Here is a 19,452-nt window from a genome sequence, read left to right as displayed (position 1 = left end):
AGTTCTTATTTAAACATTAAACATTTGGGTTGCCTATAAAATCAACCTTTTGTTACTGCCTTGAAAGATTTACAAAGTTTATCTTTTAGGCTCTCCAAAGTTTTGCATAAGGAAATGCATGTATTTTTTTATTGACAGAATCTCTCTTTTCTCAGGTACTGATGCCCCACTCCCTGTTCCAAGTAGCTCCTATAGCACAAATGACGTTAAACTGTTGCGTAATATTGGCCCTGGGCCTACTTTTAATCATCTGAATTGCAACATTTTTTTTAAACTGGCAGAATGGAAAATGTGTACACAACTTGCAAGAAAAATAAAAAACATAGGTATGTTGGTTTTAATTTGTAAGATTAATCAGATCTAAATTCCTGGCTTACCCTTATAAAATTGTTAAAAATTGATGCAAGAAGTACAGCTTTTAACAATCTGAACACTTTTAATCTAGGTTAATGGAGCTTTCTTTGATACTTTTCCTTTATTTTTTTACTTAATACCTACATCATCTCAGATGTTGACAGATATTCTCCTATGGGAGGATAGAGTATTTTAGCTGGTTTTTTACCTAAGCTTTGAGTACTTACAGATTTTATTTATCTAGAGGTTTAAAATTGACCTTTTAAATCTTTTTTCAGTAACAAGAGCTCTAGCTTACATTCTTTTGATGTCTTTTATTATGTAACCTTGCTTATTCAACTCATAGCTTTCCTTGCAATCTATTCCAAATCATGTTTATTTCACTCTTGTCTCTTTCTTTCTGTTTGTAGACATGCAGTAGTTGTCACTGAAATGATTTTTTTAAATCTTTTTTACTGGAGTTGGGCCTGAAGCAAAAACATGCATCTGATTCTGATCTCACCTTCATATGTCTAATGTAAGCTGAATCAAGACTGCAGTAAAAACAATTCTTGAAGTTTAGGATTCAGAATCCAGATCTAAAGTTTGCGTTGCCCAACTCTGACCCACTAGGTTTGAACTATGAGCTTTGAACTATGAACTTTGAGATCTGGAGTTTAGTTTGCAGAATCATGACTTAGAGAGGGGCTCAATCAGCTGTATGCTGTGAACTCCTGTGAACTCCTTAGCCTTTCTGATTTCAGAGAGGGCTCTGTGTAGATTCAGGATCTGCCCCATTCAGATATGATTGCAGGATCAGAACCTTCATTATATCTGACACTTCAAGTATATTAAGACTTCAAAGGGATATTTGTAGATTAGAACAAGATTCCAGTTTTTCATCCTGCATATTACTATCACTCTCACTGATAAATACCTAGCACTTACAAAGCACGCTTTTATAGCTCTCAAAGCCTTTTCATATGTGATAAATATGGCTTCCAATTTGAAAAATATGTGGAAACAGAAGCAGTGATAAGTGAGTATCACACAAGATCACACAATGAGTCTGACACAGAGCTGGGAATGCCCCCTGGACTCCCAACTTTTATTCAAGTATCTTGTTCTCTGGACTATGCTGCCTCCACAATGTATACCCCTTTTTATCTTAGTACTGTGCCTTCCCACAGGGTTGAGCATTTTCTTCTCTATCTCTAGTCAGATATGATTGTATACTTTTGTAGCACTCAGTGTAAAATCTACCATAATTTTACCAAAACCGAAACCGTTTTAATTGTTCATGTTAATAGTTTGGTCATATTCTGCAAAGCTATATGTACCTGTGCATGGAGGTACAGAAAGGTCAGTAATTAGCAATACCATTACTTTCTAAAATCATCTGCCTGAAAAGTCAGTCATGCAAGCAAGATTGGACAGATAGCTGTTAATCAAGTCGTGTCCCTCAGCCAGGAGTTTGGTGTCATGTACTGGACAATCTTTCTCTTCATCAAAGAACATGCACAGATGCAGCAGATGGTGCTAACCAAAGATTTGGTTTTTGTTTAACCCAAAATATTTAATCGCTTAGTAAATTTAAAATATAGCTTATAGAACATACCTATTGAGTTGTAAGGCATCCAAGATATCAGAGAAGATTATTTGAACATTAGCATGACTTAGGATGGCTCGATTTGATCCTAATGCTGCTTTTAGTGGTATAACATAAACATTCCTCACGGTTTCCAGCATGTGCACATAGTTCTTCTCACTTGTCAGGAGCTCCCAGGCGCATCTAGTTCGTCTGTCTGCAGTGTCCTTCTGAAGTTTATCCTACAATCAGAGCATGGAGAATAAGTTAGCCGAGGTTCTTTACACAGCTTTACAATAAAAAGTCTGTGGCTAAAGGAGGACCAGACAACAATGAAAAGGGGATGGAACATTATACCTGCTTGCACCATTGCAATTTGACCTACTGAAGTTTATCGATAATTTTTCTCTCTACCTCTTCCTTGTCCACAAATGCACATAATGGTGTGTTCTCACTCTTGAAATGTGACCATATGCTTGTTCAACTGCCATCTAACTATATCCCTAGTTAGTATCTCTCCCTTCTCTCTCCCCCACCCTCTGACCCCAGGAAAGAGGGAGACAAATGGTGTCTGTGAATTTATCTAGTTCTTTTTTGAACTCTGTTAAAGTCATAGTCTTCACAACATCCTTTGTCAAGGAGTTCCACAAGCTCTATTATGTATGAAAAATATTTCCTTTTGTTTGTTTTAAATCTGCTACCTATTAATGTTGTTTGGTGGCCCCTAGTTCTTGTGTTATGGAAACAAGTAAATAACTTTTTTCTTATTTACTTTCTCCACACCAGTCATGCTTTTACAGACTTCTATTCTATCCGATCCTCCCCACCCACCTTAGTCTTCTCTTTTCTAAGGTGAAAAGTTTGTCTTATCAAAGTCTGTCTTTCTTCATTTGGCAACCGTTCCAAACCCTTAGTCATTTTTGTTGCCCTTTTCTAAACTTTTTCCAATGCCAAGCCATCTTTTTTGAGGCAACCACATCTGCACACAGCTTTCAAGATGTGGGTGTACCAAGGATTTATATAGAGGCAATAAAATATTCTGTCACATTCTCTATTCCAATTTTTTTGCAATTTTGTTGCCTAGTCACCTAGTTTTGTGAGATCTTTCAAAGCTCTTCACAGTCTGTTTTGGACTTAACTATTTAAAGCAGTTTGATGGTATCTGCAAATTTTGCCACCTCATTGTTTACCCCTGTCTCCAGATTATTTATGAATAATGTTGGTCTTACTTTGGAGACCTTTGCACCCCTCTGCATATGGGCCCGATTATATTATGTGCTATCTCCAGGAAGTCCAGCTATATTCTTCTCTTGGACCAGATCCTGCACTTCACTTAAGACTAAATTAAGAATTGCCTCTTCTCTTGGAGGGTCTAGAACCCTGAATACCACTTCAATTATTAAAACAGACCAATCTTACTTACGTAGCTTCTTTTTGAAAGCTCAGCTAATTCATCAGTGAACCTCTGGGCTGTTTCTTGATTAGTATGTATGTTGGCACTGCTCATCATACCAAACATAAGCTGACCTGAAAAGACAAGAGCATTAACTGTAAATGAGTCCTTTAAATGGTTATGGTAAGCTTGCTTGATAGTTTCTAGCAAATCTCTATACTCTAGTCAGGTGACATTTTGTTGGGCATCCATAACAAAAGGGAACTTTCAAGGCTTTGTCCACATTGTGGTTTTTAGCCATCAGTGTACCTACAATGATGTGGCTGCACCAGTGCCACAAACATTGCAAAGACAAATCCAGTGTAGACCAGGGCAAAATGTGTGTCTGATCTGAAAAAGCACTCTAGACATGACTTTGCCAAGTTCCACATTTGTGTCAATCACAACAGCAAATATGCTCACTTTCTGGGTTTAATAATATATTCTTTACTTGCCACTGCCAGCCACACAAACTCAGCCTGAGATCTCAGTCAAGCAGAGTAGTTTCCTTGGCATTATGCCAGTACAGGCAGTCCCTGACTTACACGGATCCGACTTATGTCGGATCCGCACTTACGAACGGGGCTTCTCACCACCCGTGTCCTCCGGGGCAAGAGAAGCTTCTCCCGGTCTCCCTGGTCTGCTGGGGGGGTCCAGCAAAGCCGCTGGACCCCCCCCCAGCAGACCAGGGACACCCGAGCAAAGCTGCCGCCTGGGCTGTCCCGCTGCGGGCGTGCTCCAAAGCTTTGCTTCCCGTCTCCCAGCAGACCAGGGAGATGGGGAGCAAAGCCTCGGAGCACGCCAGCAGTGGGACAGCCACGGCGCGCCTGGACTGTCCCGCTGCCCGCGTACTCTGCAGCTTTGCTAAGCGTCTCCCAGGTCAGCAGACCAGGAAGACGGAGCAAAGCCTGGAGGACTTGGGCGGTCCCGCCACCCCGGTCTCCCTGGTCTGCTGGAGGGGGTGGTGGTGCAGCTAGTGCTGGCCCCCCCCCCCCCAGCAGACCAGGCTTTTCTTGCCTACCCCTGGAGTAGAGCAGCTGGGGGCTGCCGGGTTGGTCCCGCAGCACCGCTCCGGACCAACCCGGCAGCACCCCAGCTGCTCTGCCGCAGGCGTCCTGATTCAGTTGCTGCTGGTCAGTTTCAGCAGCGGCTGAATCAGGACGCCTGGGGCAGAGCAGCTGGGGTGCTGCTGGGTTGCTCCAGTAGCGCCGAGGAGCCGCACTACTGGAGCAACCCAGCAGCACCCCAGCTGCTCTGCCCCAGACGTCCCCAAGTCAGCCGCTGCTGAAACTGACCAGCGGCTGACTACAGGAAGCCCCAGGCAGAGTTGCTCTGCCCCAGGCTTCCTGGAATCAGCCGCTGATCAGTTTCAGCAGCAGCTGACTTGGGGACACCTGGGTTTCTTAAGTTGAATCTGTATGTAAGTCAGAACTGGCATCCAGATTCAGCCGCGGTTGAAACTGATCAGTTTCAGCAGTGGCTGACGCCAGTTCCGACTTACATACAGATTCAACTTAAGAACAAACCTACAGTCCCTATCTTGTACGTAACCCGGGGACTGCCTGTATATGAAAATCTCAGACCTATGACAACTTTAAATATTATTGTCTAAATACAGAGATTGGAGCAGAAAACAACATTGAGTTGTGATGGTTCCATGACCCGTGGAGGGGCGGGCAGAGATTTCAAGTATTTCTTGCTGTTTTTGAGAGGGTACTTATTTTATAAGTGTTAAAATAGGAAAAAAGACACATCTTACCAATAATCCTGCCACTAATGTTCTTCTGCAGCTCACTTAAATATGGTTTCATCTGCTTCCTGACAGATTTCAGTGTCTCTTCCAGGAGCTCTGTCAGTCTGAGCCATATCTGTAGTTTTACTTCAGTGAAGTAGGTGGAGATGGGAGGTCCATCTTTCTGTTTTCCCAGCCAGTCACTAAGGACTGATATTTTTATACTCACTGAAACTGGTAGATGTAACCATTGCCCTTTGTTTAGTATAAATGTAATAAACAATCAAGCTCTTTTATGGAATGATTAACAAACAATAAGATCCAAAAGTCAGGCACATGGCAAGGTTTGGGTAGAAGTTGAACAATGTAGCCTCAGGGGTTTCCCTAGATACTGATAAAATAAAGCAGGAGCTGGGGTACTGATTTTCTAGAGCTATGTGCCAGAGAGAAGCAGCAAAGACAGAGGGAGTAAAAAAGCTAAGCATATTTAGATTGGAGGGGGGGGGGCGAGTCTGAGAGCATGAGCATTTGAGCAGAGTACTACCTGAAAGACTTAGAACCATGATTAAAGAAGCTATCTCCTGTTTGATTCCTACTGTGTTCAAGGAAACAAGACTGTACATTCTTTTACTCCTGGAGAACTGAGAGCCACTGTGCAAAGGCAGAGTTCATGCCTAGCACAGATTTTCTTCGGTAGAAAATACATTCTGCCCAAGAAGTCCTGCAGTTCTGCCTTTCACCTACCAGACGCTGCTGTGGCACCAGAACAGCCAGCTGACCTCCAGCAACAGCTAGCAGCCAGTTTCATTCATCACAGTATCTTGCCTGTGGAGCGAGGTTAGAATGGGGTGCACAGAGGTGCAAGTTCAGAAGCGCTAGTGCAGGGCAGGCTCAGGAGCTAGTGGGTGATAGCACTGAGTCAGCTACTGAATGGGGCGGGACTCCAGGGCCGCATGGGAGAAGGGTGGGTAGAAGATTCCAGGGCTACATGAAGATGGCGGCGGTATTGGACACAGGGCAGATGTATCTGATTGGGAGTGGTTCTGGATCAGCTAGGGTCTGCACAAAAGAGGCTCCCTACTTCCCTAACAGTCCCTTTCCTCCCCCAGCAGAAGCTGTTCCATACTTCTCCCACCCACACCCAACAATACTGCAAGTACGCTCCCAGGTTCCTTCCTTCTCTCTCAACTTCTCTATTACCACTCACTCTCCCCAAGCCTTTTCATGGCTTCTGAGGGGTGAGGGAAATGTTTCTGTATTGTAGCTTAAATGGATTGCTCAACATTCTGTATTAACTCGTAAGAAATTTGTCAAAAAACATTGTCTGAATCTTTTTTGGTATCTGAATGGTCACAGACATACTTGCTAATGGGTATTTTGAAATAAGTTACCAAAATTGAAACTGGCATGATTATATAATTTTATTTTGACAAATAAAATAGGCAGGATTTTAAAGTATTTACAGAATTTTTAATTCTCCCAGGAGGAGTTGAATGTTTACTTTAAGTTTAAGATGACGCCTAGACTTTGACCTTTCTGATCATCATTATGTTAATCTGACAGACACGTTGCATAATATCAAATGGTCCTAAGCTATTTCTGAAATTAAATTTTAAAAGTGATAAAATAAAGTAGCCAAAACTACAAACCTGTAGAATAATAGAAGCTGATAGCAAAGTTCATCTAATCTAGCCACCTGCCAAAATGCAGGATTTGTTGTAGCAAACCCATCCAAAATGGATGGCTATCTAGCCTCCTTTTGAAAACCTCCCATGAAGGAATTTTCACAACCTTTGTAGATAGTCTATTCCATGTTCTACTATTCTTGCAGTTGACGTTTTTTCTTTAGATTTTCTTCTAAATTTGCAATGCTGTAATTTGAACCCACTGCCTCTTGTTATGCCTGAGGGGGAAGAGAACAAGTTTTCTCCATCTTTTTATGGCAGCCCTTCAAATATGTGAAGGCTGCTATCATGTAAATCTGTAATTTGATTTTATAGAATTACACTGAGTCTTTAGAAAAACAATCATAGGCATTTAAAATTGGTCAAATACCAGCATCCTTCCTCTACACACCCTACTTCTACCCCTCATTTTCCAGAAGCAGATTTATAATAATTTCATTTTGCTTTTATCAAATAATTCTTACATTCCTTATGGGAAAAATAAGTGCCTTTATTTTAAAGATATGAAACTATTTTTCTCTTATTTGGAAATGACTCAGTTTCTCCAAGTCATATAAAATGTGGCCAAATACCAGATGTCACCTAGTGTCACATTATTGGATTTTAAAGGTCATTGCTGCATCCATGCGGGGGAGGAGGCAACGGGTGCCCCAAAAGTCTATACAAAGGGGGCTGAACATTCTTTGTCTAATACTTTGACAGAATTTTCCAGCATCAACACAGAGTACATATTTATAACTCCACATATAGATATTATACAAGTACATGAATAGCATATACAGAATCAGTAGAACATAAGCTTTCATGTGACACCACACAGCCCCCTTTGTATAGACTTTTGGTACACCCACCCCTCCCATGGGAGCAGCAATAACTTTTAAATCCAGTAACGTGACACCTAACTCCCTTATACATCCATTTAATAACTTTCTGTACTTACTGTGCTGAAAAGATCCAGTGGCAATTCCTGTGGGGGTTCTGAAGAGCACACCAGTTAGATGAGTCAGCTTGGAAAGGACTTCCATCCCTGCCTCTGCAAAGTTGCATTATTTTTTTTCTAGTTCATAAAACTAAACTATTTATATCACTAAAATGTTGCAGTCAATACAGTTCACTACCCAATTTTTTCCCTCCATGCTGCTCTAATTATTCTGAGACCAGAAGGAGTCTAAACATTTTTTTGAGGCTGGAAGAAAATTTCATGTATTTGTTATTCAACAAGAGTTTCTCTAGTTTTATCATATTATAATTCTGAAAACTCTGCTACGTTTACGGACAACGTGAAAGATGCACTATCTATCTTAACAAAATGACACCGACGAAACAAAATGACACTGAAACAATCACATCCACTAACATGGGCATGAAACTAGAAAAATTGTTTTTGGCAGGAGAGCTCTAAAGGAAAATAACTCCAGTTTAGTTCCAATGTCAATGAGGAGATATACATTGGAACAAAAAACAGGACTATGTGGCACTTTAAAGACTAACAAGATGGTTTATTAGGTGATGAGCTTTCGTGGGCCAGACCCACTTCCTCAGATCAAATAGTGGAAGAAAATGGTCACAACCATATATACCAAAGGATACAATTAAACAAATGAACACACATGAAAAAGACAAATCAAATTTCAGAACAGAACGGGGATGGGGAGAGGAGGAAGGTAAATGTCTGTGAACTAATATTAGGGGAAGCTATCTTTGTAATGAGTAAGATAATTAATGTCTTTGTTTAAACCTAAATGTAAAGTGTCGAATTTAAACAATGACAGTTCAGAGGATTCTCTTTGAAGTGTGGTCTGAAAAGGTCTTTGAAGCAGGATGCAGGTAATCAAGTCGTTGAGACAATGTCCTTTCTGGTTGAAATGGCAAACTGTTTTTTCTTTGTGATCCTGTGATATACATTGTGGCTATGTCTACACTGGCCCCTTCTTCGGAAGGGGCATGCTAATTTTGAAAGTGGGAATAGGGTAATCCACGGGGGATTTAAATATCCCCCGCGAGATTTAAATAAACATGGACGACGCTTTTTTCCGGCTTGGGGAAAAGCCAGAAAAAAGCGTCTAGACTGGCCCGATCCTCCGGAATAAAGTAGGAATAAGAGATCCTCCGGAATAGGGCTTTATTCCGGAGGATCGGGCCAGTCTAGACGCTTTTTTCCAGCTTTTCCCCTAGCCGGAAAAAAAGCGGCGGACATGTTTATTTAAATCCCGCGGGGGATATTTAAATCCCCCGCGGATTTCCCTATTCCGACTTTCAAAATTAGCATGCCCCTTCCGAAGAAGGGGCCAGTGTAGACGTAGCCCGTGAGTTTGTGGGATCTCTGAGAAGAAGTGTGTGAAATAAAGATGTACGAGCTTTGAGGGTCTTTGCATCTTATTCTTTCCAAGAAAACACAATAGGAGTGGAACTACTCTATTTCTTGTAGCGATCTGCTTGATGCCAACTAGGGGATGACTGTGCAAGGCTGAGCAAATGGGAGATGTGGGTCAGCACCTTGCCAAGATCAGCCTTCGATATCTTGCAAATAGACTGATGTAATTGAAAGTAATCAGAGCAATAGAATACATCACCCTCTTCACAGAGCTCAGCAGCTGTGTGAAACTAGTCTGCTTTCTAATTAACTAGTGTGCCGAGTTATTATCGTAGCAGTAGGAGATTGTCATGGAGCAGGACCCCATTGTGCTAGGTACGGTACTCACCCTGTGGGAAACTTTGGCTTTTTCTGCAAAAAGCAAACACATTCAGGCTATGTCTACACTCGCGACTTCTTGCGCAAGTAATATGCAAATGAGGCTAAGTGTGGAATATCGGCGAGCCTCATTTGCATACCTAATGAGCCACCATTTTTTTCAGAAGAGGCTCTTGCGCAACAAGGAGCATCTACACTGCCCCTTCTTGCTCAACAAAAACCCTCTTGCGCAATGCCGTTCTTCCTGAAAAGTAATAGGTGTAACAGCATAGCGCAAGAGGGCTTTTCTTGCACCAGAAGGGGCAGTGTAGACACTCCTTCTTGCGCAAGAGCCTCTTCTGAAAAAAATGGTGGCTCATTAGGTATGCAAATGAGGCTCGCCGATATTCCATGCTTAGCCTCATTTGCATATTACTCGCGCAAGAAACCGCGAGTGTAGACATAGCTTCAGACAGTCAAAGATTTCTACTCTGAAAAACGTGGTTTATGAAACCAAATTGAAAAGTAATGTTTTAGCTTGGTTTATCATTAAACTGTGTCCTCCTTTGTAAGCCAGGCTTCTTGGCTGGACTATGTCCCATGATGCACTACAATCATCCGCCTTGCACAGCAGATGCCCATACTTGTGGTGGATCATGAGCGATGTTGTCTAGCTCTGGAGCTGGGCCCACAGACAATGGGAACAAGATACAAGGCACCCAAACTACAAATCCCATAACTTTTCAGGCATTCAGATTTTTCACCAAAGTAAAAATCGTCACTATGTTGTAAACCTGATTTTTCTGCTAACATGAATTTCAACAAGCCTTACTCAGCAGTGATCAAGGAGACAATAGAGTGGGAGATTCTCCGTCATGACAGAAGGTCAAACAAAACTGACCTGATGCTGCTAGAGGCACAAAGATGTCCACCTGGCCACCTTCTTCTGGAGAGATGATGCAACCACTTAGCTTCTCCCAAAATTCCCTCACTTCAGGACTCAGAATGTTCTTAATATTGATTCTGCAGCCTGAAAAACATTTATATAAGTCAATGAAAGAAAATTTCCATGAGGATTTTAATTCTGCTCAAAATTCATCCCTCCTATATTCATATCATTACTTCTCTTCTCAGGACTTAACACTCTTCCCCAAAATCTGTCTTCAGGGCAATGAACTAACTTTCAAAGATGAGAGATTTCTTGTCTTCCAATTCTTTAGTACCTTCTCTCCTCTCTCCCTCTGTCTCTCCCTTCTCTAAATTTATTTTCCATGTACCATGTGTTACTCTCTCTGGCTATTACTTTTATCTTTGCTCCTTCTGTGTCTTTGTTTCTTTCTCATCTTCCTTTATTCCCTTATTTAACCTCCTAGTCAGATTTTGAGCTACTGTGGACTGGCATCATATGTCTAGTCTCCTTACATGCAAGCAGCCCCCTATTCCTGTGGCAAGTCCTGTTGACTACAATGGAAGGTACAGAGGTCCACCTGCCAGAAACAAATTACAATTGGATCAGTGCCCAGTTTACTAGCTCAATCAACTTTTCAGTGTCATGCTGTTCCCCTTTTTGGAATACCTAAATGTGACGTGGCATTGATATGTTTTCAGTTTTTTTTTTTCTTGCCCTACCTTGAAGTAAATTGATCTCCCTGGAGTCTCCATTGCTAAAAATCCCAATACTCTTTGCTTTTCGACCATCCAGAGCCTTTTCTACATAAAAAAGGAGGCTTTCCAATGTCATTCCACAATGTTCATACAACACAGGAATCACCCCAGGTTTGATGCTGTCCAGCACCATCTATAGAAATAAATCAGTTCAGAGCTTCAAATCCTGATTTTTCTCAAGATGTAATTCCACAAGAAAAAATATAATTCTAAATTCAATAGTCATTTGCAGAATTAATCTCATCATATTGTAACACATTTGTAATTAATTGCAAATAAAAATTTAAAATTCTTTATTCAACTTTGTCCTTTGGCCCCATAATGCCAATGGACATGAGAGAATCTCTCCAACAGTCTTTAGGAAAAGAAAATATCAGCTAGGTCACACCTGCAATTCATTGTGCATGAGCAGCCTGGCACTCCTTGTAGACTGCCACGGATGTTAGTTATATTCTGTACAGATGCAGCTCTCCATCCACATGTGAATTTTAGGATGGGTGGGAGGCTTATTTTTATCATGAAACAAGACAATGCTGGGTGGTCAGCTACACTTTCTACTTATTTCCTACTGATGCTTTACTGGAAATTGGATTGTATTCAGCTCTTTAAATCAATATACAGGACAGGCTGTTTTTAAAATGCATCTCCTGGACCTTGACTAGCTAGAACACTGAACATCTTACACAAATTAGTAGTTAAACCATATGATTTGTTTTTACTTCAGATCACAGTGTCCTTAAATCTGCAGCCATGCCCACACATAGCATTTTTAAATTCAGTTTCCCATTAAATTCTGAATTTCTACATTAGAGATTCATTTAGGCCAGTGGTGCTCAGTTTTTTTCAGTCACTCCCTCCCCCCCCCCCACACACAAATACATGCACGTAAGTAATGGAATCTGTCTGTGCCCCTCTCTCCATTATTGCCAGTTAAGGCGTCCACAGCAGCAGAGTTTGGGCTGAAGGTAGAGAGGGGGACAGGTGAAGAGCTGGGGCTTAGGGAAAAGCCAGTTTACGGTGGAAAGGGGATGAGGGCAGAACTAGGTTTGGGGCCAGACTTGGGGGTGGAGTGGGTCTGGAGGCAGAGACGGAGTGAGGGCTGAACTGGGGCTAGAGGCAAAGCAGGACTGAGTAGAGCTGAATGGGGTTGGAAGTGGAGCTTGTCTGGGGGGTGGAGTGGGGCTAGAAGTGTTTTGTGCTCCTTTCCCACAAGCTTCCTTCCCCTCCCATCCAGACTGGCTTTGGCCTCACATACTTGGAATGTTCCTTTGTGCCCCCCAATTGAGAACTACTGATTTAGGCCCATACTATTACTTTACTGACTATTTTAATCTTATACTTTCCTTTGTTTTTCTTCCCTTTATGATGTTCTCTTGCTGAACTCCTAATCTTGTGAACACTTAATGAGACAACTCATGTGAGCAAAGCTAAGCCCATGTGTGTTTGCAGGAGTGAGGCTTTAACAGACTCCAGGAAGGATGCCACCTGTGCAGGGGAAGGACAAAAAGATTGCTGTCTTGGATAAATCCCCAGGATAAATGGGTATACAGAGCCCAATCCATTCAAAAATAGGAGACCCAGAAGAAATTCATACCTCAAATGCAGGAATCTGGGATGATATCAAGACCAGGTATGGCTCAAGTGGGTATGCAAAGCTGCTGTATTTTTGGTAGACACTCTGACAGTGTTTGTTAGGTAACCCAGGGTAGGATCTCCTTCCAGTTACATTCTGTCTACAGAAGGAAAAGCAAAAACTCAGGTAGAATATCCCTTAAAGATTATCATTCTTTTTTACTTTAATGCACAGATAAAGCATGAGGGTATGAAAATACATGCCAAAACCTCAGTTACACTGAATAGACATGCAGTGTTTAATACATGTCGCTGTAAGTGTATTTACAATTCTCCCCCATGCCTGCTGAAGGCCAGCACTTCTGTGAGAAAATGAACCTTAATCACCAACTGCCTATTGAAACCACTGAGTTCCATGTTAGCCATTTGCAGGTTTTTTGCATTTATTTTTTACACTGTTTTATACATGGGCCGCAGGTAGTGTAGGCAAAGGAAGGCACTGCTTTCCCAAAACTGCCTACATTCCCCGGCCACTGGGGAAAGCTAGGGCAGTGGTGTGGCAGCCTGGCTTCTCTGGCCCTCTAGGTGGCCAGGAAGTATAGGGCTGGGAGTGAGTGGGGTTGACTCAAGGGACAGGGCTGAGGCTTGCCTTTACCAGCTGGGCCTTCGCCCATCATCCATGATGTTATAGAAGTGTTGATAGAGAAAATACCCCTCTGTGCCCTTGTTTGCTCTGTGATGAAAAGAGGATTTTAAACTGCTAGTCTCAATATGCACAAAGAACAAATTATCATTTGTTTTTTGTAAGTCTACAAAAGAAAATGAATTTTTAGGATCTTCTAAGTATGTTTAGCCAATGAAAAGTACAGCTCTAGACTTGAAAGCTTTGTCATTAGATCCATATCCAGGCTAAGCAAGAAGTTTACAATTTATGACTAACCTGGCAATTTACTGAGGGTGGATATGCTGCATAAGGGAGAGTCCCCCTCATTTCAGGTTCTCCTTGGTTTTTTTTTTTAAACTTCAGGATGGTGATTTAAGACCAGATCAACTGATCTGAGCCTCCAAATTTCCGAGAACACCAAGTTTCTGCCCAACCTCAAGTTTCAGTGCCCTCCTCAGGATTGCACTCAAGTGTGGCTTCAGCTAACTAGAGGACTTGTATAGGCCAGGCATATTGTCTACAAGCCGGTATATGGAGTTGCTCTTTCAGCACAGAGGACGAGCAGAGCAAATTTTAAGAGCAGGAATCTGTGTGGTAATTATTTAGAACTACAGGCAGTCCCCGGGTTACGTACAAGATAGGGACTGTAGGTTTGTTCTTAAGTTGAATTTGTATATAAGTCGGAACTGGTTCATATTGTAGGGGAAACTCTAGCCAAACATTTCTCCAAAGCTCAGTTTTATTCTCCCACACCTCACTTCCCTCAGTCTTTTATTCTCAAGCTGAGGTGTCTGCTGAGAAAAGCCGCTCCGCGTCTCCCTGGTCTGCTAGGGGGGACGCTAGCTTCGCGTCTCCCTGGTCTGCTCGGGGGAAGCAGCTAGTGTGTGGTTGCCTCACCCCGTTTGTAAGTAGGGATCCGATGTAAGTCGGATCCATGTAACCCGGGGACTGCCTGTACTGTAATGGACAAAGTTGAGCTCCATCATGGTGATGTAGTGTACCAAACAAAGCTACCTGACATGATCCAAAGGTTTGTGTGCTGTTTCCTACACACACTGTATTTTGTCACACTTACTAATCAATGCACTTTGGGTACCATTATTTATGTGGTTTGGAATTGTCAGTGTTTTGAAAAGCTTGATTCCTGCTTACCTTTTGGGGCTGGGCAAAGATTTTAAGGAGGCCAAAACAAGCTGTTTATCTGCTGCTAGATTAAACTTGGATTTCATTTCTTCAGAAGGCAGCATTGAAAGAGTATGATTCGAAAGAGTGCTCTTTTCCTGAAAGCATTTAAACAATGTTGAGAGAAATATGCATGATGCAGTGTAATAACATACCATTCAGTAGTTACACAATGGAGCGGTTAAGCAAGCCTGTCTTTTTTTTCTACCAGTAAAAAAAGTTAACTTATTTTATCGCTGTTAGTACATGATCATTCCGAGAGACAGTAAGCTATATTTAACTGACTTAGTTAGAAGGACACTACTTGAGAATACAACTCTAACAGTGTCTCAGATAAATTGTGTAACACAGATGTGAATGAGGGCATTGATCTTACACAGCTTCACAAGGATGCAGGGATAGGGTCTTTGGGTTCCCCTGCCAGCTTCCTTTAAACATGCTGCCAATGGCTCACTTTGAATATCAGCATGTATAATATTTCAACCAGCTCTATTTGGGGCATGGATTGTCTTTTTTTGTTCTGTTTTTACCGTACCTAGCACAATGGAGTCCTGTTCCATGACAAACTCCTACTGCTATGATAATACAAATGAGTGTGCCGAGTTCATTAGAAAGCCGAATAGTTTCACACAGCTGCCGAGCTTTGTGCAGAGGATGATATATTCTATTGCTCTCATTACTTCAGTCTGTTTGCAAGATATTGAAGGTTGATATTGCAAGGTGATGAGCAAGTCCTTCAATTTTAACAGCTCTTTATGATGAGTTTTTATGAGTTTTGAAGTCTTGCTGTATTGTAAAATTCTAAGTGATATCTATAAATGTTTTTTTCAGTAGAAAGTAAGCTTACTAGGAAGTAAAATATATTGTGCACTGATTTTTTTTTTTTTTACTATGGCACCCAATCAGCATAAGTTAACAAGATATCGGGGCCCCTTGAAGACAGAAAGACCAATCCACAACGAAATAAAGATGTGAGTAACTTTACCTATGTCATTGTGAGTATTCATACTTGTACATGTCAGGTGGGAGGGAGGAAGGTAGTAAGTCTCAGAGCCTGGGTCAATTGACTTCAACTCACAGGACTTGACTACAGGGCTGAAAATAGCAGTGTACAAGTTCCCGCTAAGGCTGGAGTCTTTGTACTGACTCCCAGAGACGGGGAGGGACTTAGCATCTGAGCTCCAGCTTGACAAACACTGCTATTTTTAGCTCTGTAGCATAAGTCCTGTGAGTCAGAGATACTTCACCAAAGCTCTATGATTTGCTACAATGTAGGGCTTTTTTGCAGTGTAGACTCGCCCTTAGTTACTCGTGAGCCTAAGACTTTGCAGAAGTGACTCTCTCACATCAACATACTAGTTAATCAGAAGCTGACACTTGCCAGCATTTACTATAAGAGAGCCTGCCGCATATAATCACTGTGTGCCCTTGTGAACCAATTAGATGAATAAAGCAGAGAACCTGTTTGTTATACTGTATATGTTCCAGACAAAGACATTGTCCACGAATTACTTGGGTTTTACAATCACAGCCTTCCTCAGAGTACATAGTATCTCATGCCACAAAGCAGTCTTTGGAAGGATAAAGGGGGTACCCAGTGAGTAGACTACTACTCAGCATGACTAAGGGTTACAGAATCAGGCCCACAATAAACTGTGGATCATACGCTGTGCTGACTTCAGTGGGACTCAGTTGCATGAAACACAAATCAATGAAATTGGTCGGCAGTGGTAACATATAGATCTTGTTTGAATCAGAACTACTCAAAGTACATTTCCCTTACTTAGAAGGAATTGAAACCAATCTCAGGATCTGGCATTTACTGTTTTTTGCGTGTGCAAATATTAATTTACAAAGGAAAAAATGCAAGAAGATGGGGGGAAGGGACAGGGGTGGATATAGGGCAGGGTGAACAGGGCGGTTGCCCTGGGCCCTGCGCTTCAAGAAGCCCCACGCATGCGCCGTGGCAAAGGGGGGGCCCCGTGAAATTGGGCTGCCCTGGGCTCCGCAAAATGGTCAGCTGCCCCTGGGGAGGGGAATTTACCCTAAATAGTTGCAAAGCTGTGTGTAGTCTTGCTCGATCCTGGATTGCCTGGGCCTGCTTTGGCTGCAATCGTGATTTTAAGGATCGGGAACTCCGAGTCCCGCTCGTCCAAGGCAGTCGAGCTTTGAATAACTCCCCTGAAAAACAAGCATCAGCAGTCCCAGCTGTTAAATTCTGTTTTTCCACTGATATGTAAGTATACACTAACAGGGGAAACAATGCAGTAACTAGGGAATTCATCCTTTTATTTTTTTAATTAGCATTTAGTTTTACATGGCAGTCTTTAGCTTTTATTTAAACAGAGCATCCTGCCTGAAAAGTCCTCCTCATTTTGGCTAGGAATTAGTCATTCTACTAAAATAAAGTTGTCTTTTATTAATCCATGAAACAATAGTGGTTTTGGCACTGGTTCAAAATATGAGTTCATTTTAAAATAATCATAAGAATATCTTAGCAGTCACGAGTTTAAAAAAATGGGATCTGTTTTTATTTGCCTTCTGATATAAGTTTTTCTCTTTAACCAGAAGGAGCAGAAGCTTGTTTTTAAAAAAGGAAAACTGAGATTCTCACATAATCACATGACTCCAGGTGCTTGGGGTTTAAAGAGAATGTCAAATATGAGAATTGAGAGAAAACTAGGACTTAATGGGATTGAAGGTGTATTCTCCAAAATTTCTATGAGTTGTGACATCTTTTCAAACAAATATTATTGAAGGTTGGAGAACCATGTTTGCTGGACAAAAATTCCCAATCTGTATCTATTTAATATAAAGTACAATGAGTATTAGACTTGTAGACAAATCTCAATATTCTGCTTAATAAAAGTCTGACTTCATAGAATTCTATAATAATATTTGTGAGTCTTAGGCCCGGTCTACATTAGACCTGCAAGTACGGCTTAAAGTACGCAGTTCTAGCTATGTAGCTGGAATCAGCTTACCTTAAGCTGAGCTTGCGGGAGACTTCCATTACTCCTTGTGATTGAGGAGTATAGATGCCAGCCACAACTGCCCTCAGTGTGAGATTTATTCTAGACCCGCTAAATCGAATGCCAGAACGTCTGTCTTCAGTGCAGAGAGTGAATATGTGCCCTTACGTTTTATTTAAATAACTTTAGGTCAAAATTTAGGTTTTGAATAAACTTTACCATGAATTCCTTTAATGTTCTGACTATATTTGTAGGTATAATTAAAATTTCTACAGGACACTTGGCTACTGGGCCTTTTTCTTTCAACTTTCATTTTTCCTGCCTTGTAAAGCAGTATATGCCAGAATGAAAGGAATTAGGTCAACAACCACACACTGACAGTTTGAGGTTTCTAATATTTCCACAGTTGAGAAGTACGAGAAACCCCACTAGACATTATCAAGCAGAATATTTTTATCCCTTTTGCCAGAGGCATATTAAATAGGACTAAACAATCAGATAGAAGAACCAAAATCTATCATTTTTACCATTTTTAGCTCTTGCCCTTTTGATATTAAAATTAATAAGTTTTCCTTACTGTAACCCTAAAAAAAGTTTTTCACTACTTGAACACTTTAAATTATTATACCACTTTCAATAAAAAGCATTTATTTTAACATTAGCCTCAGAAGAAAGGTTATTTTAATACCACTGACTCTTGTGTAATGCTAATCTCTCCCAAATCATTTTTCGTAGCCGTTTTTCTCTTAGCCTTTCTTCCTGCTCCTCGTTTTCAGCTTTTGGTTCATTAAGGGTCCCGTAGATTTCAGTGGCTTCTCTTGGGGTGAAGTAATCTAAGCTGGTTGCACAGTCTATGTAATGTCTCTTCCAAGCACTATATTCATTATCTGCTGGAGTGTATGGCAGAAACCATCCAAACTTCACACATTTTGGCATCCATAAGCAGTCCTTAAAACAAGAAGGCAGTAAAACAGATAGTAAGCTGTGCTTGAGGACAAAAAGCTTTCAATTTAATAAACCTTTGGGTTCCATACTGCCACCAATCACTGTAGTATCTGAGTGTAAATGAAACATGGGACCTCCATAAATACATTGAGATTTTGTTTTTTTATTAAGTGCCTAGGTATATATGGTAGGTGCTTTTACGCAAATAAAAAGACATGATCCTTCCATCTCAAATAGCTGGCTGCAATGTTTCCTTATATGCAGACACAGATGTGGTTCCTGAAGGTGAATAAGCAGATAATGTTAGTGAATTCAATGAGATGCATTTACTTTGGTTTTGTTTATTTTTAAAGAACAGGGAAGGAGGCTTCATTTTAAAATTCTTCTATATATGGAAATCTGCAAATAAAGGCATTGTCACCTTGATTGTCATATTTGACTTAAGAGTATTGGAGAAGAGAGAGAGGAGGCTAATTGTTGTAAAACTACAAGCAGCTTCTGAAGATCAATATTTCATTTTAATTTTTATAAACACAGTATTATGCCTATAATATACATTATATTTAGACAGATCATAACAAACAGTAGCATAATTGTTAATGCAAGATCTGAGTTTTTCTGTATCTATATAGTCCACAGCAATCTCTATAAATTAAAGATTTTAGGACATCCGGCTGACTACATAGATCTAAATTACATTTTGTGTTCAGTTGCTTGATGTGTGCAGTTAAAGACCCATGTCACAGCAGGGTTAAGTGCCGAGGCAAAGCAGCAGAGTGAAATGGTAGAATTAGAATTAGCTTCTGACCAAAGAAAATACAAATGCCTTTATGTGTAATATACTTTTAGTAATTGAGATGTTCTTGGAGGGGTTAGATGAATCTGGTTCCAACAATTTATCTGTTATAAAAAAAAATGAAGTAAAGCAAAGTTTAAAGGGTTATTTTGTCAAGTGTGTGAAAGTTAAAAATTCTGGTACAGAAGTTTTTTCAATTGTGAAAAGTATGCTAG

The 19,452-nt window shown here is 40.9% G+C and overlaps 1 protein-coding gene and 1 long non-coding RNA gene across 3 annotated transcripts in view; one reads left to right on the top strand and one right to left on the bottom strand.

Annotated features, from left to right (window-relative positions):
• Positions 1-19,452, top strand: part of LOC142827892 (uncharacterized) — a 49,905-nt gene that overhangs the window by 11,535 nt on the left and 18,918 nt on the right. For both annotated transcript variants that reach the window (XR_016349190.1, XR_016349189.1), the window contains 3 exons: positions 156-326; positions 12,556-12,736; positions 15,431-15,495. This is a non-coding gene — a long non-coding RNA (uncharacterized LOC142827892). The remainder of the gene's footprint in view (positions 1-155; positions 327-12,555; positions 12,737-15,430; positions 15,496-19,452) is intronic.
• ECT2L (epithelial cell transforming 2 like) overlaps positions 1-19,452 on the bottom strand; it is a 45,258-nt gene that overhangs the window by 15,718 nt on the left and 10,088 nt on the right. The window contains exons 5-14 of the mRNA XM_025178008.3: positions 18,192-18,444; positions 16,569-16,705; positions 14,495-14,622; positions 12,701-12,839; positions 11,071-11,239; positions 10,343-10,471; positions 7,711-7,803; positions 5,113-5,295; positions 3,345-3,448; positions 1,952-2,163 (exon numbers count right to left, since the gene is read on the bottom strand). Of these exons, the coding sequence (XP_025033793.3) occupies positions 1,952-2,163; positions 3,345-3,448; positions 5,113-5,295; positions 7,711-7,803; positions 10,343-10,471; positions 11,071-11,239; positions 12,701-12,839; positions 14,495-14,622; positions 16,569-16,705; positions 18,192-18,444 (1,547 nt within the window). The remainder of the gene's footprint in view (positions 1-1,951; positions 2,164-3,344; positions 3,449-5,112; positions 5,296-7,710; positions 7,804-10,342; positions 10,472-11,070; positions 11,240-12,700; positions 12,840-14,494; positions 14,623-16,568; positions 16,706-18,191; positions 18,445-19,452) is intronic.

This window comes from Pelodiscus sinensis, chromosome 3 (assembly GCF_052426305.1).
Source record: "Pelodiscus sinensis isolate ZL-2025 chromosome 3, ASM5242630v1, whole genome shotgun sequence".
NCBI classification, from domain to species: Eukaryota; Metazoa; Chordata; order Testudines; family Trionychidae; genus Pelodiscus; species Pelodiscus sinensis.
Note: the sequence above shows the minus strand (reverse complement) of the source record. Positions and strands in the feature narration are given on the sequence as shown.